Here is a 22,358-nt window from a genome sequence, read left to right as displayed (position 1 = left end):
CTCTTACTGATTCAGCACTTAACCATTCAAAAGTTACCAAACAGCCCCTAAACATTATACATGAGCTCCATGTTACGGCCGGTGTATTCGGTACCGGTACCCACTTTTCTTGTTTTTCAGTACCGGTACCGAACGGGTACCGTTCTCATCCTTACCTAAGAATGTTACCAATTAATAGTATATAAATAAATACTATAGTACATGGTTTTATCATAAAGCAATGTCCAACTTTATAAGCTAAAAATACAAGTTTTAATGCCTAACAATATTACAAATTAAGAGTATATAAATTTTGAACAACTGTATTTAGAACAAAAAAAAAAACCACTAAAGCACATGTACAACTCATATATACAATATAAATAATTTATAATTTATAATTAGAGTTTTTTTAGGTGGGGATGAAGTCATCCACAGCCCATATTGTCCAATAAGAAAATAAATGCTTCAAATATGGAAACAACATATAAAGCAGACTCTACAACAACTAAATTACAACAATGTTTTAAATTAATAGTATATAAATATAATATAATATAATTTATAATATATAATGTACAACCAATAAAACAAACAACACTATAAAAAGAAAACAAAAAACACACTTAAAGCATAAAGTACAATCAACCATGCACAAACATGTTGAAAAATAATAGTATATAAATGAGCCTTGAGAGTATCACCCCTTGGTTACTTCTCTTAATGTAGCCAATCATATAATTTCAAACATTAGGAGAGCCCTAGTTCGAAATGAATATACAAATACAGCTTTCTGTATTATGACTATTAAAATCAAAAACAATTTTTTTTTGAACGGCCGACAAAATTCATTTTATTCATTGTAGCAAGACGCTACCCGCCATACATACAAAATCAATTCGACACCAACTACTTACAAGATTACATCACAACTAAGCACCAAAGTTAAACCGACTCCAATCTTCCCAAGTTATGGACACCAATTTCGATCGATTCTTAACCCATAAGTACGCCATCGACTTAATCTCGTCCAAAAGTTTCGTACAGTTCGGAATGGCCTGCCTGAACATCACTTCATTTCTTAATTTCCAGATACACCAAAATGCAACAAGTACCACCGCATGTAATGCTTTCCTTTTATTGCTCAAAGCCGCACTAAACTCGAATTCATGAAGTGACAGTAAGTCGTTTATACCGAAGACGATAATTGGAGGAATCATGCACCAACTGGCGATATTTAGCCAGTTGGAGAAATCAAAGACAATTAGATATAAATATTCATATATACACAAAGATAAAAATCATATTTTTGTAAACTCCAACATCATTGATAACTAGACAACAATGCACACTGATTCGATTTTGAAGATGCTAAGCTTTCAAAATTTTGTAATAGTAACTAACAATACTAGTTAACAAATTAACAAACCATGGATTTGCAACACAACAACATATCTCGTAATGAAATTGTCTTTCCTTTTGAATGTTTTAATATTGGTACACATAGGACCAGAAATATAAAAATATATTTACGTTTTTTTACAAATCTAGGACATGTATCAGTGGCGGATCTAGACAAAATATTCAGGGGTATCCCAAAAAACCTTTTTTTTTACCGTACATTAAAAGCAGTGACGGAACCATAACTTTTCCATTGAAAGATCATAATAGAATATCTTTTACATATTATAGTGACACAAATCATATGAATTTATGAAGGTCACATATCTTAAAAGCATTATAAACTTGTTTAATTTTCAATATGTGCAAAGATGTTTTTCTCATGTCTTTATAATTTCCTTACTGCCATCAAATATATTAACCATATAGTCATTAATTTGTTTACATTATCGCAAATCTCATCTTCTAAAAGTTGTATTGTCAGTTAAATTATAATTGTTAATATGGAGTTAGTTTAGTTAATAGAAATTCATGCTGAGGGAAGGTACGAAGTTTAAACATAGGTAAGAAGATATAGGTTAGGATTATTGCTGTAAAAGAAGTAAGATTTACCATTAAAAAAGTTAAGTTATTATTATATTAATTAACTAGTATTAAGACATGAAATATCCAACATTTGGTTTAGCTTTTTTTTAAAGTAAGTTTTCTAAATATGATAAAACGTATTCTATAGTTATATAATTAATAATATAAAATACATTAAATTGTAGATATATACAAAAAGCTTAGGACTTGTAGAAAATCAAAATTCATTCTAAAATAATTAAAAAAATACGAACCTATGTAAAAATCTTGGAATTGTAAAGAGAGGGTAATTAGCTGTGTTCTCAGCATTGATTAGATGATTAACTGCATTAAAGTTAATTAAATGTATTTAAAACATTGTCTTCTTTCTTCTTCTTCCTCTCAAAAGGAAACAAAACTCTTCTTCTAAATATTGGAGAAAGCATATCTTCGATAAGACTTGATTTATCTTATTTCTTCTTCTTCTTCTTTATTCTTCTTTTAGGGGTATCCTATTGTTTGCTAAGGGGTATCCAATACATAAAACGAAGATTTTTTTTTTTTACTTTTTTTACACTTCACCAAGATAGTTGAGGGGTATCCCGTGCAACCCCTAAGCCCCATGTAGATCCGCCCCTGACATGTATTATCATTAAACTTATCACATTACATAAACGATTATTAGATTTTAATAATCCTAAGTTTTACCTGTTGGCTTATAATAATCTCAACTTTAAAAATTCCCTCAAACGATCCCAAATTGTAAGAATTTGGCATCTATTAATCATTTTATAACATATAAGAATTTGGCATGCTCAAACCTCAATAGATTCAAGTGCATTTGCAGACTCCTTAAATGATTTAAGTGTATCTATGTTGGAAAATGATCAATGGGGGTCAAATACTTACAAGTTGAGATCGTTGGAGATAATTTTTAAAGATAAATTTATTATCGGCCAACAGGTGAAACTTATTATCATTAAAATCCAATAACCCTTCATAAAAGACACAAGCGATTACACATGTATTGCAAAATTGTTATTTTTAATAAAACTATTTTACTCTTCATTGATTAAAATATATTTTTTTATTATAAATATTATTAAAACACAATTGTAGCGTCTGTCGCTTTCATGCTACTCTCTTTTCTTTCTTTCTTTTTGGTATTTGACATTTTTTACTTTAATTCTTTAGCTTTCAGTTTTTACACTTACACTCTGATAACTTTCTAAAAACTTTATGAAATGTCATTTTTGATCCTCTCGAGTTTTAAGTGGTTATTCGTATATATGTATGTGTCGATATAAATTCAAGTTGGTTTACGTTTTGACATAAATTTTGTCGGGTCAATATAACTGGTCTACGTTTCGACGTAAATACTGTTTGAAAACGAGTCGGGTCAAATATAATAAGTTTTCATTATATTGTATAAATTCGAGTTGCTTTATGTTTCGATGCCGTCGTAAGCCGGTACCGTCCTTTAACTTAAAAAACACTATTTCCTTACATTTTGACGTAATTTTTTTAGGAAATAAGTCAGGTCAAATATAAAACGTGTTCGTGCTTATTTTATGTGCGTTTTCAGTTGATGTATGTTTTGACGTAAATTTTGTTCAGAAATGAATAAGGTCAAGTATAATACATTTTCATTAGATGATATAAATTCAAATTACTCTATGTTTCAACAACACCACAACGCGCTAGAGAAATTTAGTAGTTATATTATATTTGTAGTCATGGTTGAAAAAGTCGTTAGACGCTCTCTAGTTGGTCGACTGGGAAGTTGAGAGTACTCGGCCTAGACGAAGAGTACTCGGGGAGTACTCAGACATGTTAATTTATAAAGAAATTAGTTTTCAGAAATTAAATATATGTCAAATAACATAAATTGTCTAACATTCATAACAAAATACGTAAAAATGATATTTATTCTTTAATATGATAGACATGGATAATATACTTTATTTTTTTAAGTCAAACTCGGTCCGAGTCGACCTACTAGATCCGATTCTGGCCAAGGTTGACCGCGTTTGATCGATTCCGAGTCGCCTAGGCGGAGTTGAAGAAAGTCGCATCGGCAGCCTACCTTGTGGCGACTACTCAAAGAGTACTCGGCTTTGGAAACCTTATTTTCGGCTTTGGAAACCTTATTTTACAACATGTTTGAAGTGTACAATAATAATAACAATGAATTTAGTTATTCTATTCGTAAAGTACCTTATATGCAAGAAAGCGTAGATTTGTTTCTGAAAAGATGAAAGATAAAAAGGGCATTATGGTGGGACCCCACTTAGTAATCAACGGCTAGGAGCCGGCCCACGCGTAAACAAGGTCACCAGACCGAATCGTTTAACCGGATATCCGTTTTGATCCGATACGATCGATCACAACAGTTGACCCGCCTTCATGATGTGGTTTATATGGTTGACTATTTCATTTCATTAGAACAGAAAACACAAACAAACAGCTTTTTAAACTACCCCCAAAATTAAACAAAACACCCCCAAACCCTCTAATATCCAATGGACGGCGGTGTAGCGGCGGAGCAAGGGACGGTTACTTGTGCCACGTGGATCCGGCGGCCGGAAAATGCTCATCTTGTTGCGTTAGGGAAGTCGAAACACGGCGATCTTCCTGCTTCTCTTCAAATTTTCACATTCGACCGGATAACTAACTCTCTCTCTCCATCTCCTTCGGTTTTTTTCTCTCTCTATAACTTTCTCTCTCTATAACTGTCTCTTTCTAGATGTATATGTGTTGGTTTGTGGTGTGAAAGAGTTTGTTTGTTGCTTGTTTGGATGAATAGGCGACTTTTGAGTTTGAAGACGGTTGTGATCCGGTGAGTCTAGCGGTGCATCCGAGTGGTGATGATATTGTGTGCTCTACGACTAAAGGCGGTTGCAGGTATACTCAGATGTTAAATTTGGAGTATGAGGTCTTTTGATTGTTAGAATTTGTTGTAACTTGTTATTCACGTTAGGAACAAATTTGTTAGGGTTGTTTGGCTATGCGTGTAGAGTGATTGTTGCTATTTGAAGTGTCAATTATGAGTTGCTACTTGCTAGTGTTTGGGTAAAACATTTATGATTATGATTTAATAGTTATTGACTTATTGAGGACTAAACAATGGGATTTGGATAATTAGGTAAGGAGTTAAACGTAAAAATAGCCTATTATCGCTGCCAAACGCTCCCCTTGGGACGTTTTGTTCTCTGTGAAAAAAGGAAACGGAGTAGTGAATACTGAATAGTGAGGAGTAAGAGGTGGGGAAATGTGGCAAGTGATTTTAACAATATTACGAGGAGGCAAATTGATTGTTTTTTGAAGGAAGGAGTGCAATATAGGCATTTGTTATATAACAAATACCTATAGCCTATAGGCATTTGTGAAGGGGGGTTGGCTTTTGGAGATTTATGCAAATGTAAACTGAAAACTAAGTTATGATGTTGCATGTGTTTTTAGTGAAACACTAGAAGAGAAACTTGTCGAAGGATGTGCTTTGTTTGATAGAATCAAGGAGCATACCAAAGAATCTGAGGATGGTTTTTGTTTGAAGTTGCTAAGTTTTCTGTCATTTGCTTTATTACTACATCGCTAGCCATGTTATTTTTCTAGTACTATATCTGTCTTTTGATACTTTTATGCTTTGAACAAATAGTGTGTCGATAATTATGAGTCTTTCCTAAGTAATGCTAACCAGCGAAACCTGTAGTATTTTAGTAAACGTGTCTTTAGGTTCAACACGTTATTTTCTTTCACATGTTTGTTATATGTATACTCCTTTATTTTTAATATTTTGACTCTTACAAATCGTGTCACGAGTTTAAATTTAGAATTTTGTAGCCGTGGTCTAGAATGTTTAATTAAGATTATGATTAAGTAATTGATGATGTTCTTTTGTCATGGCACCACTGTTAAATCAAACACATTCAAGACACAAATATTATATTACAACCACCATTAAAACTTTCCGGGGAAGCTTCTTAGCTTACATTAATGTAATAATCTCAAAGATTCATTTGATAGTTATAGATAGATGATGATCTTTTATATTTTATTTGCAGGTTGTTTGAAATATATGGTCAAGAGAAGAATGTTAAGATGTTGACTAAAGACCTACAACCTCTTCAAAATGTAGGACCACAAAAGTGCTTAGCTTTTAGCACTGACGGATCTAGATTTGCTGCCGGAGGGGTGGTAAGCATATTCTTCTTTTTCATACTGGTAACTGGCTTATGTTAAAAAATTTCTCTTATGCGCATTACACATGATTATTATTTGATGAATTAATTGAAGGACGGGCATCTCAGAATACACGAGTGGCCAAGCATGCGTGTTATAGTAGATGAACCAAAAGCTCACAAGTCTTTCAACGATATGGATTTCAGGTGGGTCAATTTTGAATATTTAATGGATGCTAAGTTAAGAACTTTGTACCATCATTATTTCGAGTCAATGAAAACTAATTAAGTTTAGTGTTTCTATCAATCTGTCTTGCTGATTATTGTGCTCTCAGCCTAGACTCAGAGTTCTTAGCTTCAACATCTACCGATGGCTCCGCTAGGATCTGGAATGCAAACGATGGTGTTCCAGTCAACTCCTTGACTCGAGATTCGGTAAGTCCTAAGTAATACTCAAAAAAAAAAAAAAAAGACAAAAGAAAAAACCGTGGTAATAGTGTTGTGTTTCTTTCTTTTTCCACATTGCAGGATGAGAAAATTGAGCTATGTCGATTTTCTAAAGATGGAACAAAACCATTTTTGTTTTGCACTGTCCAGAAAGGTATATTTGCATTTTGCATATAGGGTAAAAGTATTATTATTATTTTTTTGCAATTCCCTTTTTGGCTTTTTGGATTTATATTACATACATCTTATATTCAAAGGTTGGTGCGACCACCTTTCTGATTTGACAAAATTCACCCCTCAAATTTCTAACTTGACAAAAACCAACTTTCTAAGTTGACAAAAATGACCCCTGCTACTTTCTAAATTGACAAAAAAGGCCTCCATACTTTCTTACTTCCTTTAACCCTCAAACTTTTGACATATAACCCATTCTACCCCCAAACTTTGCTATAATGTTAAAGGTAACCCTCTAACTTTGTAAATGTCACTTTGACCCTCTCCAGTTTCTAAAGTTTCGAGCTTACCCTAAAATTAATTTCTTGCATTTTTATTTTTATGGACGTGTCGGTATAAATTAAAGTTCGTGTATGCTTTAACGGAATTTTTGTTTGAAAACGAGTCGGGTCAATAATAAAATGTTTTTTATGTACGTTTTGAGTTGGACTACATTTTGACGTTAATCTTGTTTGGAAACAAATGGGGTCAAATGGAATACGTTTTGATTCGACGGTCTAAATTTGAGTTATCATACGTTTTGACGTAAATTTAGTTCGGAAACGAATCTGGTCGATTGTAGTCTGTAAGTTATCATTTCGCGTACGACGCCGCCACAACGCGCAACGGGTAAAATAACTAATTATATATGTGCAGGCAATAGATCAATCACAGTTGTCTGGGACATCAGTACGTGGGACAGAATCGGGTTCAAAAGACTTCTTAAAAAGCCTGCATGTGTAATGTCAATCAGCTTGGATGGCAAATATTTAGCTCAGTAAGTTTTATCAGCAATTAGTTGACTTTATATCTCAAGATAACCATAACAAAGAAAATTAATTGGTTGATGATTATTAGCAACCTCTGAACGTTATATTTCGAGATTTATCTTTGATGGAACATATTAATGTTACAGGGGAAGTAAAGACGGCGATGTATGTGTAGTAACAGTTAAAAAGATGGAGGTTTCTCACTGGAGTAAGAGACTTCATTTAGGCTTTCCGGTCACCTCTTTGGATTTCTGTCCCAGTGAAAGGTAAAGCAACCTACGTTCGAAAGATGTATAAATGATATCCGTGTCAAATATGATTACTAAATATGTATTGTTTCAGTAGCAATAACAATCTGATTATTCATCAACAACTAATTTTGTAATGTGTTGGCGCCCTTTTACAGGGTTATTCTTTCGACTTCTAATGAATGGGGAGCTATGATAACTAAGTTAAATGTTCCTGCAGATTGGAAAGGTCTCTCTCTCCTTCTCTCTCTCACACACACACACACACACTTACCCACATTATCTACATGTTCAATATTTTTGTAAATTTCTATGGCTATCTGTTTTTATTATTTGTAACTTATTTTATTTTCCTTTGTGGTACAGAATGGCAGATATATCTGTTGCTTCTAGGACTTTTTTTGGCATCTGCAGTCTTGTTCTATATATTCTTTGAGACTTCCGATTTATTTTGGAATTTCCCACTCGAAAAAGACCAAACTACACGACCAAAACTAGGTTCTTTTCTAGGAGATCCTCAATCTGATGACAAGAACATGTGGGGCCCTGTAGACATGTAAACATGGGCCCATGAAGCAAATTTTCAACAACTCGCAACTGTTTGTTTCTCAGGTATCTCTCACTCTCATAGAACTCGTGCACACTTGGTAAACCATATGCCAACGTTGTTCTTGTTGGTCAGACTGGTTGTTCTTACTTGAAATTTGTAATAGAAAAGGACTAGTAACCGATGACACCCCCTATGACAATTCATGTTTTGATTGTAGTATTCTTAATTTGTTTTTTATATCTATAAAGTACAAGCTTGAGCCTATGTGATTAAATTTATAGAACTCGAGTTCGAGCTTGAGTGTAACTGCAAGTGCTCAACTTCTTTCAAAATTATGCTTTTAACATGAGCTTGGATCGTGGCATATATTAGGATCTGGTTCGGTTCATTTGTTTAATGAGCCTTTACGACTAAAGCTCAGCTCTTTAAGCATACACGCTTAAGCTCGAGCTTGTCTGTAGTGTATACATGCATGATACATCCATTTTATTCAAAGGTTCCAGAGAGACCAGAGGCGAAGCTATGAAGGGGCCGGGGGCGTCCGACCCCCCGAACTTTTCGCTCATTAGTGTTATGTATGTACGTTTCGTATATAATTTTTTAGGTATATACGTTTTCGACCCTCGGTTTTATAAAAAAAAATTAGGGATATACTTTTAGGTCCAGTGACTTCCGACCCCCCGGTGGAAATTTTCAAGCTTCGCCACTGAGAGAGACCCAAAAACTATTCAACAGAAAGATTGAAATACTGGAAGCTTTACATGTATAACTGTTCTTATTAATTGCCAAACATCAATTGCTGATTCTAACAAGAGTTTAAAAAACTAATAATGGCACTAATGAATGAACGTAAGTAGGTACATATAGGAGAGATAACCTAAATCTAATAAAACCTTAGTACTAATAAACAAAAGTTTTGGATTGTGAAACCTTGATTGCGCAAAAGGCACATTGCGTGAGTCCATGAGAAGAAGGCGATTAGGAATAAGTGGACGATGTCGAGTGTGGGGTCCAGGCAAAGCAATTAGGGATCAAGAGAATCAGGGTAAATAAAATATGATTTAGAGCATCATCATATCCAGTAAATTCCACAAATAGCAAAGCTAAGGTAGGGTCTGAGAAGGGTAGATGTAGACAGACTTACCTCTGCCCCGTAGAAATAAAGAGACTGCTTCTAATGAGACCTCCGGCTCGATTGTAGTTTTGTATCAGGCCTTGGACCTAAGGCACATAACACTCAAACCATCGGGACAGAGACCAATTAGTGCATGTACCCACGTGTCTTTCAACTATCAACGTCGCCACATGATGCATGATTAACCATCAGCCGCTTTTAACGTTGTTTTCACAAAATTAGTAAAATAACGTTAAAGTTTGTACCATTTCACTTTTGCCCCCGAGCGTCCACACATATATACATTATATGTGCACAATGCAAGCAAGGCAAAGGGGCAATATGAAGACATAACACGGGTTAGGCATTCGAGTGCTAGTGTATGAGTCTTAGCATCGTGCATGTTAGATATGCCTTGCTTGCTTAAATTCATAATTGTATCTAAATGATCATAGTATAGGTAGCGGCGTCGTGCATGTTAAATTAAGAAGTGTTGAGACACATACTCAAATAAATTCGAGCTTTTATAAGCTGATCTAAATTATTTTTTTAGTTAATTCTACTTGTTTACAACACTGCATGTTTTGGTTTCGATGTGGTTTATGTTTTATTTTTATTAAAATACCTTTTTAAATTTATAAAACCATCTTATAAAAATGTGAAGATAATTTGTATAATGATACAATCAGGGGCGGACTTAAGACAAAGCCAAGGTGGGCGGGCGTATCCCGGGAAAAAAGAATTAGTGCTAAGTTCCATCGAAAATCCCGTCCGCACCCCTTGGAATTTTTCGTCCGCACCCCTTGGAATTTTCCGTTTGCACCTCTTAGGTAAAAAGTGTTATCAATTTATATTTTAAATTTTTTTAGTAAACTCTTATTTAAAAAAAAAAAAAAACTACCTAAATTATATAACTCTTAATACCTAAATAACTAAATCCAAATACCCAATATCTTTAACTAGCCCACAACTAAGTCTTAGCCTAATAAACAAACCCAACAAATCAACAATATTTCAAACTAAAAAAAAAATAAAAACAAGCCCAAAACCCTTACAGTATACATGTGCTTCGTTTTGTTTTTCATTAAGTTATATGGTGGGTTATATCTTGTTAGTGATGATATTTTGCCTTTTTTTTATAGCCGCATACACCACACAGTAGATCTGGTGGGTTATATTTGTTAGTGAAGAATGTTTGGCTTTTTCTTTTTATGGTGTATATGTTGTTTAGATGATTTTTAGGGTTATTTACATTATGATTTATAGGGCTTGAATAGTTGATATATTATGTAATATGTTATGGAGCCATGTTTTGGATAGATTTCAAAAAATGAAAACTCGTGACGTTTTAATTATGTTTGTAACAAGGTTTGACATATTTTTGATGATTATATAAATTTAGTTCGTTGTTCTTTTGTTTTACATGACCCGACCCGACCGGTACGAATCGATTTTTTACTTATATACCTTGGGGCCTAAAATTTTTAAAAATACTTGGCACCCCAATGAAAAAATTCCTGAGTCCGCCACTAAATACAATACGTCAATACGATATATCGACTCCCTTGCAGTCACATCACCATACACCTTCACCAATCACCATTAAAAGGGTCACATGCATTGTGCGTCCAATTTTGCAAGTTCTTTGGCCATTTGTATGCCCTTTTTAGTTGTGAAATTTGCATCAACTTTTCTCATGTCAAAAGCAACTTTAATAAGTTCAAAAGTTGTACATGTGTTATTTTAATACGATTTCTCTTCTTTTACTTCAAACTCTTCAATTATTAATATATATACACACATAGGGTATAGTTCCTGTACAAATAACCTTATCATACAAAATGTACGAAAGGCGTGAAAAAGTAAAAATATCGCGATGACGTTTTCGTAATTATTTTACTCGTAATTACCCTACAAGATCAAAATTATCCTACAAGATCATTTGTAGACTAATTATGATGCTCCACAAAATTAGCGTACAAGATCAAAATTACCAGATAAAATTACCCTATTAGATCATTTGTAAAGTAATTATAATACTCTACAAAATTACTTTACAAGATCAAAATTACCAACAAGTTCATTTTACAAAATTACCCTACAAGATCGTTTGTAGGGTAATTTTGATAATTACACTACGAGTAAAAAAATTACGAAAATGGCACCGCGTTTTTTTACCTTTTCACGCCTTTCGTACGACAAGACTATTTGTATTTGATCTTTTGCTTATATATAGGGTTAGGATCATGTGAGAAACACTAGGCTAATTGAGAAACTTGAGAAACATTCTGGACCACATATTTTCCCAAAGTTTTTCTTAATATACACATATGTATATTTTAAAATTGACTTTATACATATATATATATGCAATTCAAGATTTGACAATATACATATATGTATATAGTCAATTTTAAACTATATACATATGTATATATTACGAAAAAATTTAGGCAAATGTGTGGTCCATAATACTTCTCAAGTTTCTCAAATATGGTGGACTTCTCTTAGGATCCTACCCAATATATATAAACCTATATATATATATATCTAAAATAATATATAATTTAAGTAATTATATTAAATTAAAATACACTTATTTTATGTATTTCTTAAACTCGAACAAGTGTTATATTTGTATATTTTTTTTTACATTTTTATATTTTTTGTATAAAAGATGCACATGTAAAATAATTTGTGTATAAAACCTCTTAACCTTGATAAAAAAAAAAATAAAGGAGTGCTAGTTTCATTAATCAAGTAGGTGCATTATTTATTCATTGTTTAATTTGATTTTTTTTTTCTAATAACGTGCTTACGTTAGCTTTTAACGCAACTATAGCTTTTTTAAACAAACTTCACAGCTATATTTATTTTTTTCAGCTTCACGATATAAATCTTTACGAGATCATACCAAACCGAAACCGATGATAGATATTATTGTATTATTTTTAAGTATTTTATTATAATATTTTATTAATCATTTATTTTGACTTTTTTCTAATAAATGGTGTCCTAAGTTTATTTTTTACCACATTGTGATATAAATTTTACCACATGGTGTTACTATCGTACCAAATCGAATAGATACCGACCAAACAACATATGTATCGTACCAAACCGAACCGATATACCGACACCGTATCGCTATCATACCCTACCTAACCAAACCGAACATCGGTACTGGTACTTGTATTCATTGGTTTTATGGTTTCTTGTATAATAAAGATATTGTGACGCTAGCATAGTGGACTAAACCGAAACCGACTTAACATCATCACTATCGGTACCAGTATCTATATATTGTTTTTACTTTCGATAAACTGACACCTTATCGCTACCGTATGCACTGAACAACATAGGTACCGGTACTTGTATTCATTTTATGACTTTCGATGTTCGATAATTATTCACTTATACAACTTTGTCTGCGATGGTAAATGAATATCGGTTTCTGTACAAACATCAGTGCCGCTACCGGTGTTTGTTTTTATCATTTTTGGTCAATATAAAACACGTCCTATATCAAGTGTATGTAGCATACCGATAGTGTAATAAACCGATACTGATCCAATACCAGCGGCAACGCACAGACAAATAGCCTATTTATTTATGAATTTAATGAATGTGACACTATAAAAACAAACACATACGCATGGAGTTGGTCCAGCAAGTCACTAGTCACAACTCACAAGAGACTCGTCTCATCCACATGGCCGTTGCAACCACCATCGCCACCGCTGCTAACCGCAAACTCTCAATCCTCCGGCCACACTTACGCACTCCGAGATACGCTACTTCTAATCCAATTACACATTTTCGTCATCATCATCTTACTCATAATGTTTGTGTTGATGATGTTCACGTTAAACCACATCTTCTTCTTCTTCCACCACGTGCTTTCACCGTCGATCTGATTCAGGATGCCGGAGCAAGTCTCCTCGTTGTTTCCGGTGCGTATGCGCTCGTGTCTGGTTTTGATAATCTCACACGTCGTCAAATCGTCGAACAGGTTAGTTTCTGTTAATCCTCTAGATGATATATATTTTTGTGTGTGTATTATAAACTGAGTTGTAGAAAACTGAAATGAAAACCTTGCTGTATGCTACATTTGTACGGTCACCGGAAAAGCATCCTGATACACATCGTCTCTTCATTGCTTTATGTAGATGTAGATGTGAACATTGAACTTATCGAAAGGTTATTTCGTGTTTAGATTATTATTACAAGGGGACTAGGGGTGGTTCACTAGTGATAGAATTTATCACTCACAAGCACCAATCAAGTTTCGCCATGTCATTGACCATTTTTCCATCACTCACAACCATTTTTAGTGGGGGTGGTCATCACTCACCACCACACCCAACAATTCCCCCCAACCAACAAATACCCTCACAAAAATAAACCATAACGCGTTGTCACCATCACGAAAATGATTAACGCGTGGAAGATTAACGCGTTGAAGTGGTAGCGGCGGCCGGCTATAACGCGTTATTCTTTTTTCCGTTATACTATCACGGAAGTAGGGAAGACCGCCCCGGGTCCCCTAATAATATTTTTAAGCATATATTAAATTAATAGTTTGGTAAGTAAAATGCTTGACATGATGATCAAAAGTAAACAGCACAGATTGCATAGATTTGCTAGCAGGCTGTGCGTTTTAATCGTATGAATCGAGATCGTCTAGTATGAATGAGTTAGATTTGGGATCCATGAAAATGTCTTCACAATCACGAATAAGTGCGAAACGTACCTTTTCTCACACATTTTGTGGTCCTTCGTATTAAAAAGAAAAAAGTAATATCCTTCTCACACTTCACACTAATAGATACATTTAGCCAATCCTTTATGTACATTCAATTGGTACATGAGAGTAGGAGTGTGAATTTATGACACTGATCTTATAATTAAAATGTAAATGTTTTATATAAATTTGTAGTTTTTGTTGTAAAAATGTAAATTAGAGTATTAATATGCGAAAAAATAAAATTAGTATAAAATTTCGAGTTAAATGGTTGAACTCGTGCAACCCACGAATATTCGTATTGTGTTTAGGTTCATATGCCTGACACGATTTTTGGGTTTGGGACAGACACACCAACCCGAGCCCTATTTAGCATCCCTACATGAGGGTACGATTACCCACCCTTTATGTAATTGTACCCTGCACACTATTCTCACTTTTACGGATAGTACATGCATTTATGGCACCTTGCTTTTTGTTCCTTGTGTGCATATGGTTTTTTCTTTTAACTTGTTTTTTAGACTAAAGGGTATGGAGAGGATGGGTTTGGAGGGGATGAGCCGCCACGTAGGCGCCACGTAGGAGTGGTTTGGAGGGGATGGACCTAGGTGGGTGGGGGATGAACCCCTTTTTGTATATATATGTATGTATGTATAGGTATATGTGAGAGGCAAGAGGAGAAAGAGGTCCGGCTACCCCGGCTGTGGGTGGCCGGTTGTGCCGAGCCGAGCCCCAGGGGGGCGGTGTGGGGGACCGGCGCCGGTCCTAGCCGGGCCTCAGCCGGCCCCCATACCTTCTAGTCTTAGTTTTAAACATTTAAATGGTTTCATGCACTTTAAATCACTTTAGAGTTGCCTGCAACACCCAACCTGCCCTGAAGTCCTGAACAACTTGATATTCTCCACACTCTGAAGCCTAAACATCTGTCATATACTCATATGTATTTTCTTGTAATGCTTTTCGGATTGCAGAGTTTACTTCGTCATAATAGCTTCGGCTGGCATTCCAACATCTCTTGAGAACCCTAACCGAAACCCGGTTACATCTTAACAAAAGCTACCAATGACATTATGATGTGACACGTCTATGAGAACCCGGGGTCGATTTACCTTAATTCCAAAATAAATACAATACTTTTGATGATCTTTCAAAATGTACAACACTTCGAAAAAATCTGTGAGACTGTGACATATGGCACTTGCAATTAATTATTTGGGCCCTTCCTTTCACTTCAAATCAAATACCAATTAATCATCACCTAACATCCGATGCGGTAGTTGAATTCTAGACAACCAGTTTTGATTGGCACATCAACAAATTACTGTATTAAAAACATACACCATAACATATTAACATCCCAATACAACTTTTGTGTTACACCTGAAAAACTATATCACCCAAGAAAACTGGATCACCTAATTTAAGTAATCCATGTTCAGGTTGAATCAAATTTTGATTTCGGTAATTGAGTGATTGAGTCACTTTCGGGTCATTGTAACTTTTCAACCCACCCGATGCCCAAATTAGAACATCATTAAAAATATTATACTATAATAATAAATTAGCCTCAAAGGTTTGAAATAAATAAAATTTAATAAAGCTAGAGAATTTGATTTAATTTCATACTAATGGAACAAAGCACAATCACTAGAATGTAATTGAATCTTGTGAAAAGCTAACGCGGTGAAGACACTATTCACCTCAACAACTAATCGCAAGGTTAATAAACAAAGGCAGTATGTTAGAACGATAACGATGGGAGTATTAAATATAAATCTCAAAAAGTCAATCCTGGCTGGCAAGTTGTTAAGTGTAGAGGTATTGTATTGTATTGTATTGTATTGAGACCCTCTGTCTATACTTTTGTGTGGCTAAATGCAACATAAATGTATAGCTTCGTCATAACTTTTGTTTGGTGCTGTGTGCCTCCCTACTAGATTATTGTTTTGTTGTTATCATGTGACTGCATCTACATAGCAACAAAAAGGGGTCCGGGTGGGGGGACAAAGGGCAAAAAGGCAGGGACCTCTTCCCATAGATATGAATACTTTGTAGGGACCTTCTTTCATAAAGATGAATGATTAAACCATATAGTGGTTTAAAGAGGTGAAAGATTTGTGGGTTAAGCGGGTTGGTAATGAATGTTAATGCATCAAATATGATGACGAAAGCTATTTTTTTTTTAACAATACTAAGCTGCTATCTTAAGCTATTTAAAAGTTTTATGCATTAAAAATCACACTTTGGACAATTTTTGACATGTTTGACCGTTTTGGCGTGTTTTTTTAGCTATTATTTTTAATTGACCATAGATAAAACACAACCCAAGATGACCATTCACAAGTTAAAGGGAAAAGGGTTAAGATTGCCACCTCATGTAATTCAAATTGTTAAAAAGGGTGATCACTTTTAAAGATATTGCGATTTTTCATCTAAGGTATATTTGATATGAGCTAATTCCTTTTTACAAGGATCACCGGTTCTATTAACATGAATCAGCCACTGAAACTAAATGAAGTTTACTTCTTTTTCTTTTACTTTATGTATGTTAGTGCCATGGGCGAAGGGTAGTGGGGGCGGGAGGGGGCGGTCGACCCCCCGAACTTTTCGCTCAGTAGTGAAGGGTATGTAGTTTTCGCATAGAAATTTTTGGGTATATACGTTTTCGACCCCCCGGTCGGAAATCTCAAGCTTCGCCACTGGTTAGTGTTGTGAAATTGTGTGTATACCTTATTGAATGAAAATTTAATATATGAATGTACATGCTTATACGACCGTCCTACTCCCTTTATTGAGGGATATATTTGACTTTCAAGTCAACTGGAATACTGTACTCCTTCAGAAGTGATTAAGATCATGACGTTGTGACCATCAAACTCTATAACGAGCATCCGCAGGACCACAGCTTAGTAATAATCTCAAGTTTGAAAGTAACACATTTGACAATTAAAAGTCAAACTTGGGTTCTTTGTGGAACATAAAGTAAAACTAAGGTTAGCAGTTTAACTTACTAATTATGTTCCATTCTCCTTTCAGAATCTAAGCAGAAAGCTGGTTCATATATTATCTGGCCTGCTTTATATGGGTTGCTGGCCCATTTTCAGGTATTTTTCAGTTGCCCATAAATTAAAATATGTATATATCAGTCAAGCTCTTACCATTGATATTTCAATCCTAGATTAGTACTTCAACAGAAGCTCGCTATTTTGCTGCTTTAGTTCCCTTATTGAACTGTGTAAGGCTTCTTGTTCACGGACTTTCACTGGTGACCAATGAAGATCTCATAAACTCAGTCACTCGAGAAGGAAAACCAGAGTAAATTCTCATAATATTATCCTTAATGATTTGTTGCACATTAGGTAATGCATATAAAAATCAACCAGCATGGCCCAATCTCATAATATTATAATATTATTCTTAATGATTTGTTGCACATTTGGTTCAATGCATATAAAAATCAACCAGCATGGTTCAATTTTTATGTTGGTAACCATCTTTTTTTTTCCCAAGCAAACCCCGTAAAACTCATTTCTTTCTTAAGGCAATACATGTGTGTTACTAGGCGAAAACGGCTACCTTTGACCACGTCTGACTTTTCTTTATGGCTATCTTAATTGAAGATCACTTTATACTGGATGTTTTGCCTTGAATGTTACATGAAATACAAATTGGTCCAAACTCCAAAGTTGTTTATCTTCATATGCATTTAACTCTTTTACCCTCCAATAAGTTCCTTAATGAATTCATCCCTAAACCAACTGGGGTAGCTCAGTTGGCCACCGACACCCATATTCCAACACTTGGATCGTTGGGGTCTCGGGTTCGAGACGTGGCAACCCCACCTCTCTCGAACCCCAAGTGTTGGGAGGGTATTTGCAGCCAGGGATCCTTGTCGGGTGGTGAACTGGGAGGGGGGATCCCCTCCGCGGTCAGGGGTACCGTGCACCTACCCTTTTTTAAATTCAAAATGACTCAACTGCAGGGAATTGCTTAGAGGACCTCTATATTACGTTTTGATGTTAATTCTATGTTCTATTTTGTTCTGGCGTGAGTCGCCAGTCGGTGTGGTTTCACTTTCAATGATGTGTGGCGGTGATGGTAACTTTTCTCAGCCTTGTGTGTTTCGATTCTTGGCTTTTAGTTTTTATACTGCTTTCTAACATTATAACACTCTACAGGTATTGCGGATATCATGGGTAGAAGGTTTGGAATCCATAAAATACCTTACAACAAGCACAAGAGTTGGGTTGGTAGCATATCTATGTTTATAGTTGGTTTCTTAATCTCAATTGGGTATGTGCAGATTTTTTTCTTTTCCTTTTCTGATTTGTGTTGGTTTTATTAGTTAATATTTAAGGTAATGGACTATTTTACCCTCTTATCCAGGATGCTATATTACTTTTCAAAGTTTGGGTACTTTGAGCTAGATTGGGCGTGGACAATTGAACGAGTTGCGCTGGTTGCAATGATGGCAACGGTGGTGGAGTCGCTTCCAACCAAAGGAGGCCTAGATGACAACGTTTCCGTACCTTTGGTGAGCATGGTAACTGCATATTTGAGTTTTGGCTTCCAACCTTAATGTTTTGTTTTCTATTTTGTTGTAAATGCATCCGTACTTATGTGTTTGGATGATTTAATTTATTTACCAATGATTTAAAAAGGCAAGTAATAACAGCCAACGAATACATCCAAGGTGTGTTTTTTTGGTAAACGTCCGGCCAAGTGACCTTTTAAGGGTTAAGATAGAAAACCAGTAGAAGTTGGATTCGAAACGAGACCTCTCCTAGAGGGGGGATAACTAGTCCACGATGTATTTGAGTATGACATTTCACTCGTCTTGTGTATTCATCTAGACCGTTAAATACCCTATTTTGATCACATGGGGGGTCATCCATCGCTATTCTGATCATCGTTCGATTATATACAAAAAGGATATTTATAAATTCAAAGCAATTAAATTAAAACACGACAGGCGTTAGATTACCATGGTCAAGACCGACAGACAAACGTAAACCCAGATATGAAAATGCTAATATTTGTATTTTAAATTTAAATGGCAAATTAAAGAAAAACATCTTAGAACAAGATAAGTTGCACACCAACAAAACATCTTAGTTTAGAGACAATGAACATGTCAAAATATCATAAAATGAGCTCAAATTGTCAGCATTATTGTGTAAAATCTTTGACAGCAAGTGGCTCATACCATTGAGGACCGAATCCAGCAGCTCTTCTTGCTGACTCATTGAAAGGAGGCTTCAATGGACCCCTGAAATATGACCTCACAACCTCATGAAACTTGTTAACCACTTCATCGTCACTTTCTTCACCTCCACACGATCGTGAACAAAGATATTTAAACCACTTAACTCCGGCGGCACAATGAGTGATTTCTTCAGGGTATATCACTTTCTCTAGTAATTCGGCTGTTTGGTTATCGCCTCCATTACGAAAACGAGAAATGGTTGTAGGTAGCACATCCAGTCCTCTTGCCTGTGATTTAATTAACTCTATGATGTCATCAATATCATCAATGTTTCGTAGTGATTAAAGGGGTAAAGGGGAACTGTCTCGGGTTCTTAGTTTCAGTTGATATTGATGTGGGCATTTTCGGAATTATGGGAAAGTAGTAGAACTATTTAATGCATGAAGATAAAATGAGAAAGATAACATAAGATGATGATTAACGACAGGAGGAGTACCTCATGAACACAATGCTCTACTGCAAGGCGTGCAAATAGGTCTTTTGAAGTAGCAACAGCCGAGTCCCACAAACCGTCATGAGCCGGTAGCGCTCCATAATGAGAACCCAATTCCTCAAGCCGGGCTGCAAGAAGAGTGAAATGACGGCCTTCATCTTGTGCAACTCTTACAAAATCATCAAAGAACTCTCTTGGCATCGACTCTTGCTTACCAAACCGCGCAATGATATCCTGTTTAAATAGTATACGCAAACAGTCACATAAATCATATAACACATTTGCATTTTGCAACCGTTATCAATCGCTACAAACACCTAGAAGAAGTTCTGGAATATAGTACCCAAGACAAATCAATGGCCCAGCTTTCAGTATGCACAAGGCTGTGCACAATGGCCTGTCTGCTTTGTAAGCTTCCGGCTTTCCCAAGCTTCGGCATAAGACTAGGCGACACTAGTTTCACCTGCACAATAAATTGTTATCAACAATTATATAACTGAAAACCAGCTAGGCATTTTATCAAACACTTGGTGTGCATCCATAAAAAAAAACAAAACTAGCAAACAGAATTGAGTTGTGTTGAAAGCTAACATTGGTGAGTCTGGCGGGTCGGTCTGGGACGATGAAATCGGGTTGTGAAGGGGTGTAAGAATCTAAAATAAGACCCTGAAGCCAATTGTTGGCTATTTGGTCCCCAAGTTTGGCTTTTTCAACTGGGTCAGGTGTGTTAAGCACACGCAGTGCTGCTTCCACAAGGGTTTCACCACCGGTCATGTCGTCTATCAAACCAGTTTTGGGTTTAGGCTGCAAGATTGAGCAACTCCAGCACGGCTAGTGCTCCAGAGTTGAGTATAATAAAAGATGTTGAAATGTTTAAGATTGTAGTTTATAAGACTTTGGTTTGACTTTTGTTTGGTTTTTATGTAAACTAGTTATTTTCATCCCGCGCATTGCGGCGGGACTCAATGACTACAAAAGGCGTGTCAGCAACGGCAAACAGATACCGAATATCAAAACATAAATAAAATGACGTGGTAAGGATAGTCACTCCGTCATAAAAAAAAAAACGATTTTAAATAACCTATTATATAATAATAGGGCCCACACGTCCTACACGTTGGAAATTCGGTTGTTTTCAGTTCAGTTATTACGGTGCTAACACGTTAAAATATGGATGAGCTCGTACCGGTAACGGCAGCGAAAGTACCGATCCAGAAAATCATCGAAATTAGGTACCGGCACCGAAAATGCTCGGTACAATACGATATGGTATTTGAAGGTAAAAATCAATAAATACAGGTATGGTGCTAGACCGGTGTCGAACCGAAAGTAACGATTCTGAAAACGCCAAAAGGTGGGTATCAAATTGGTACCGAAATAGATTTGGTATAGTAAATTTGGTACCGATACAATACCGGTTCGTTTACAGGATTTGATACAGAGAAAGACAAAAAAGAAAACAGAATAAGTTGTTGTGTATATAAAACCTCATTCAAACGAAATACAGTTTACTTACTGTGTGTATGAAAAGTAATTTAAACGGTGCAATTACTTGCATTGTTGCGTTGCTACAGGATTTGATGAGCTCGTTACCAACCGGTACCGAAAATACCATAACCGAAATCCCCAAAAGTGGGTACCGGTACCGAATATACCTAGTATGGTACGATTCAGTACTGGTCGGTACTGGTACGGCACCGGTATTTGAGGGTAAAAACCGGTGAATACCTGTGCAGAACCGGTACCAAAAATACACCGGTTTGGTAAATTTGAGACCGGTACCTATACCCGATACCATTTGCTCATCTCTTAATGATTTTACTATTCATTCCATTCCATTCTAATTCTATTCTAATCTAATTCTATATAAATGTTAATTTACTGTTCATTCAAGTTCTTTTTTATCATTTCTATTCTAATCTAATTCTATATAAATGTTAATTTACTGTTCATTCAAGTTCTTTTTTATCATATATAATTCTATATAAATGTTAATTTACTGTTCATTCAAGTTCTTTTTTATCATATATAAATTAAGGTTTAGAATCTTGTTAATCAAATCTTGTTAGTTTTATAGGGAAATTTGACTGGTTATGGTTATCAAAATAAAAATTAACAAAATGGATCATTTAGAAAACGACGGTTGAATATTCTGGGCGTTGAGACGCCCAATTGAAAACGTGTCACTCGGATTCCTTGGATGTAATACGTCGACGGTAACGCTGTTTGGGATGATATGCCGGCAAAAAAAATCTTTCGGTGTAAGGGAAATAACTATATCCCGAGTGTGTAATACGCTAAAAGAGTGTCTTGTCGGTGTATTACGAATTTACGCCCATAGATTCCAACGGGCATGTTTTCAAGTAGAGTATGTGTGGCCTAGCTTATGAAGCCCTTTGAGCCCAAAGAGTACAAATGTGATTTTCTAAATGGTCCATTTAGTCAATG

At 35.3% G+C, this 22,358-nt stretch overlaps 3 protein-coding genes across 3 annotated transcripts; 2 read left to right on the top strand and 1 right to left on the bottom strand.

The window, feature by feature from the left end:
* Positions 1-4,361: 4,361 nt before the first annotated feature.
* LOC110904609 (SEC12-like protein 1) lies at positions 4,362-8,631 on the top strand. The gene is made up of 10 exons (XM_022150455.2): positions 4,362-4,640; positions 4,751-4,848; positions 6,009-6,141; positions 6,241-6,332; positions 6,461-6,560; positions 6,654-6,726; positions 7,443-7,563; positions 7,702-7,821; positions 7,962-8,032; positions 8,170-8,631. The coding sequence occupies exons 1-10, from the start codon at positions 4,467-4,469 to the stop codon at positions 8,361-8,363; spliced, it is 1,176 nt and encodes a 391-aa protein (XP_022006147.1). The 5' UTR covers positions 4,362-4,466; the 3' UTR covers positions 8,364-8,631.
* A 4,491-nt stretch (positions 8,632-13,122) lies between these two features.
* Positions 13,123-18,922, top strand: LOC110904610 (phytol kinase 1, chloroplastic). The gene is made up of 6 exons (XM_022150456.2): positions 13,123-13,479; positions 17,248-17,315; positions 17,395-17,526; positions 18,194-18,309; positions 18,390-18,504; positions 18,598-18,922. The coding sequence occupies exons 1-6, from the start codon at positions 13,123-13,125 to the stop codon at positions 18,788-18,790; spliced, it is 981 nt and encodes a 326-aa protein (XP_022006148.1). The 3' UTR covers positions 18,791-18,922.
* A 328-nt stretch (positions 18,923-19,250) lies between these two features.
* On the bottom strand, positions 19,251-20,784 carry LOC110904612 (uncharacterized protein HI_0077). The gene is made up of 4 exons (XM_022150457.2): positions 20,502-20,784; positions 20,254-20,373; positions 19,914-20,144; positions 19,251-19,704 (listed from the first exon to the last, which is right to left on the bottom strand). Exons 1-4 carry the CDS (start codon positions 20,682-20,684, stop codon positions 19,381-19,383), a joined length of 858 nt encoding a protein of 285 aa, XP_022006149.1. The 5' UTR covers positions 20,685-20,784; the 3' UTR covers positions 19,251-19,380.
* Positions 20,785-22,358: the final 1,574 nt, after the last annotated feature.

The sequence above is a fragment of the Helianthus annuus genome, chromosome 14, assembly GCF_002127325.2.
Source record: "Helianthus annuus cultivar XRQ/B chromosome 14, HanXRQr2.0-SUNRISE, whole genome shotgun sequence".
NCBI lineage: Eukaryota > Viridiplantae > Streptophyta > Magnoliopsida > Asterales > Asteraceae > Helianthus > Helianthus annuus.
The sequence above is the reverse complement of the archived record's forward strand: the minus strand, read 5'-3'. Positions and strand labels throughout refer to the sequence as shown.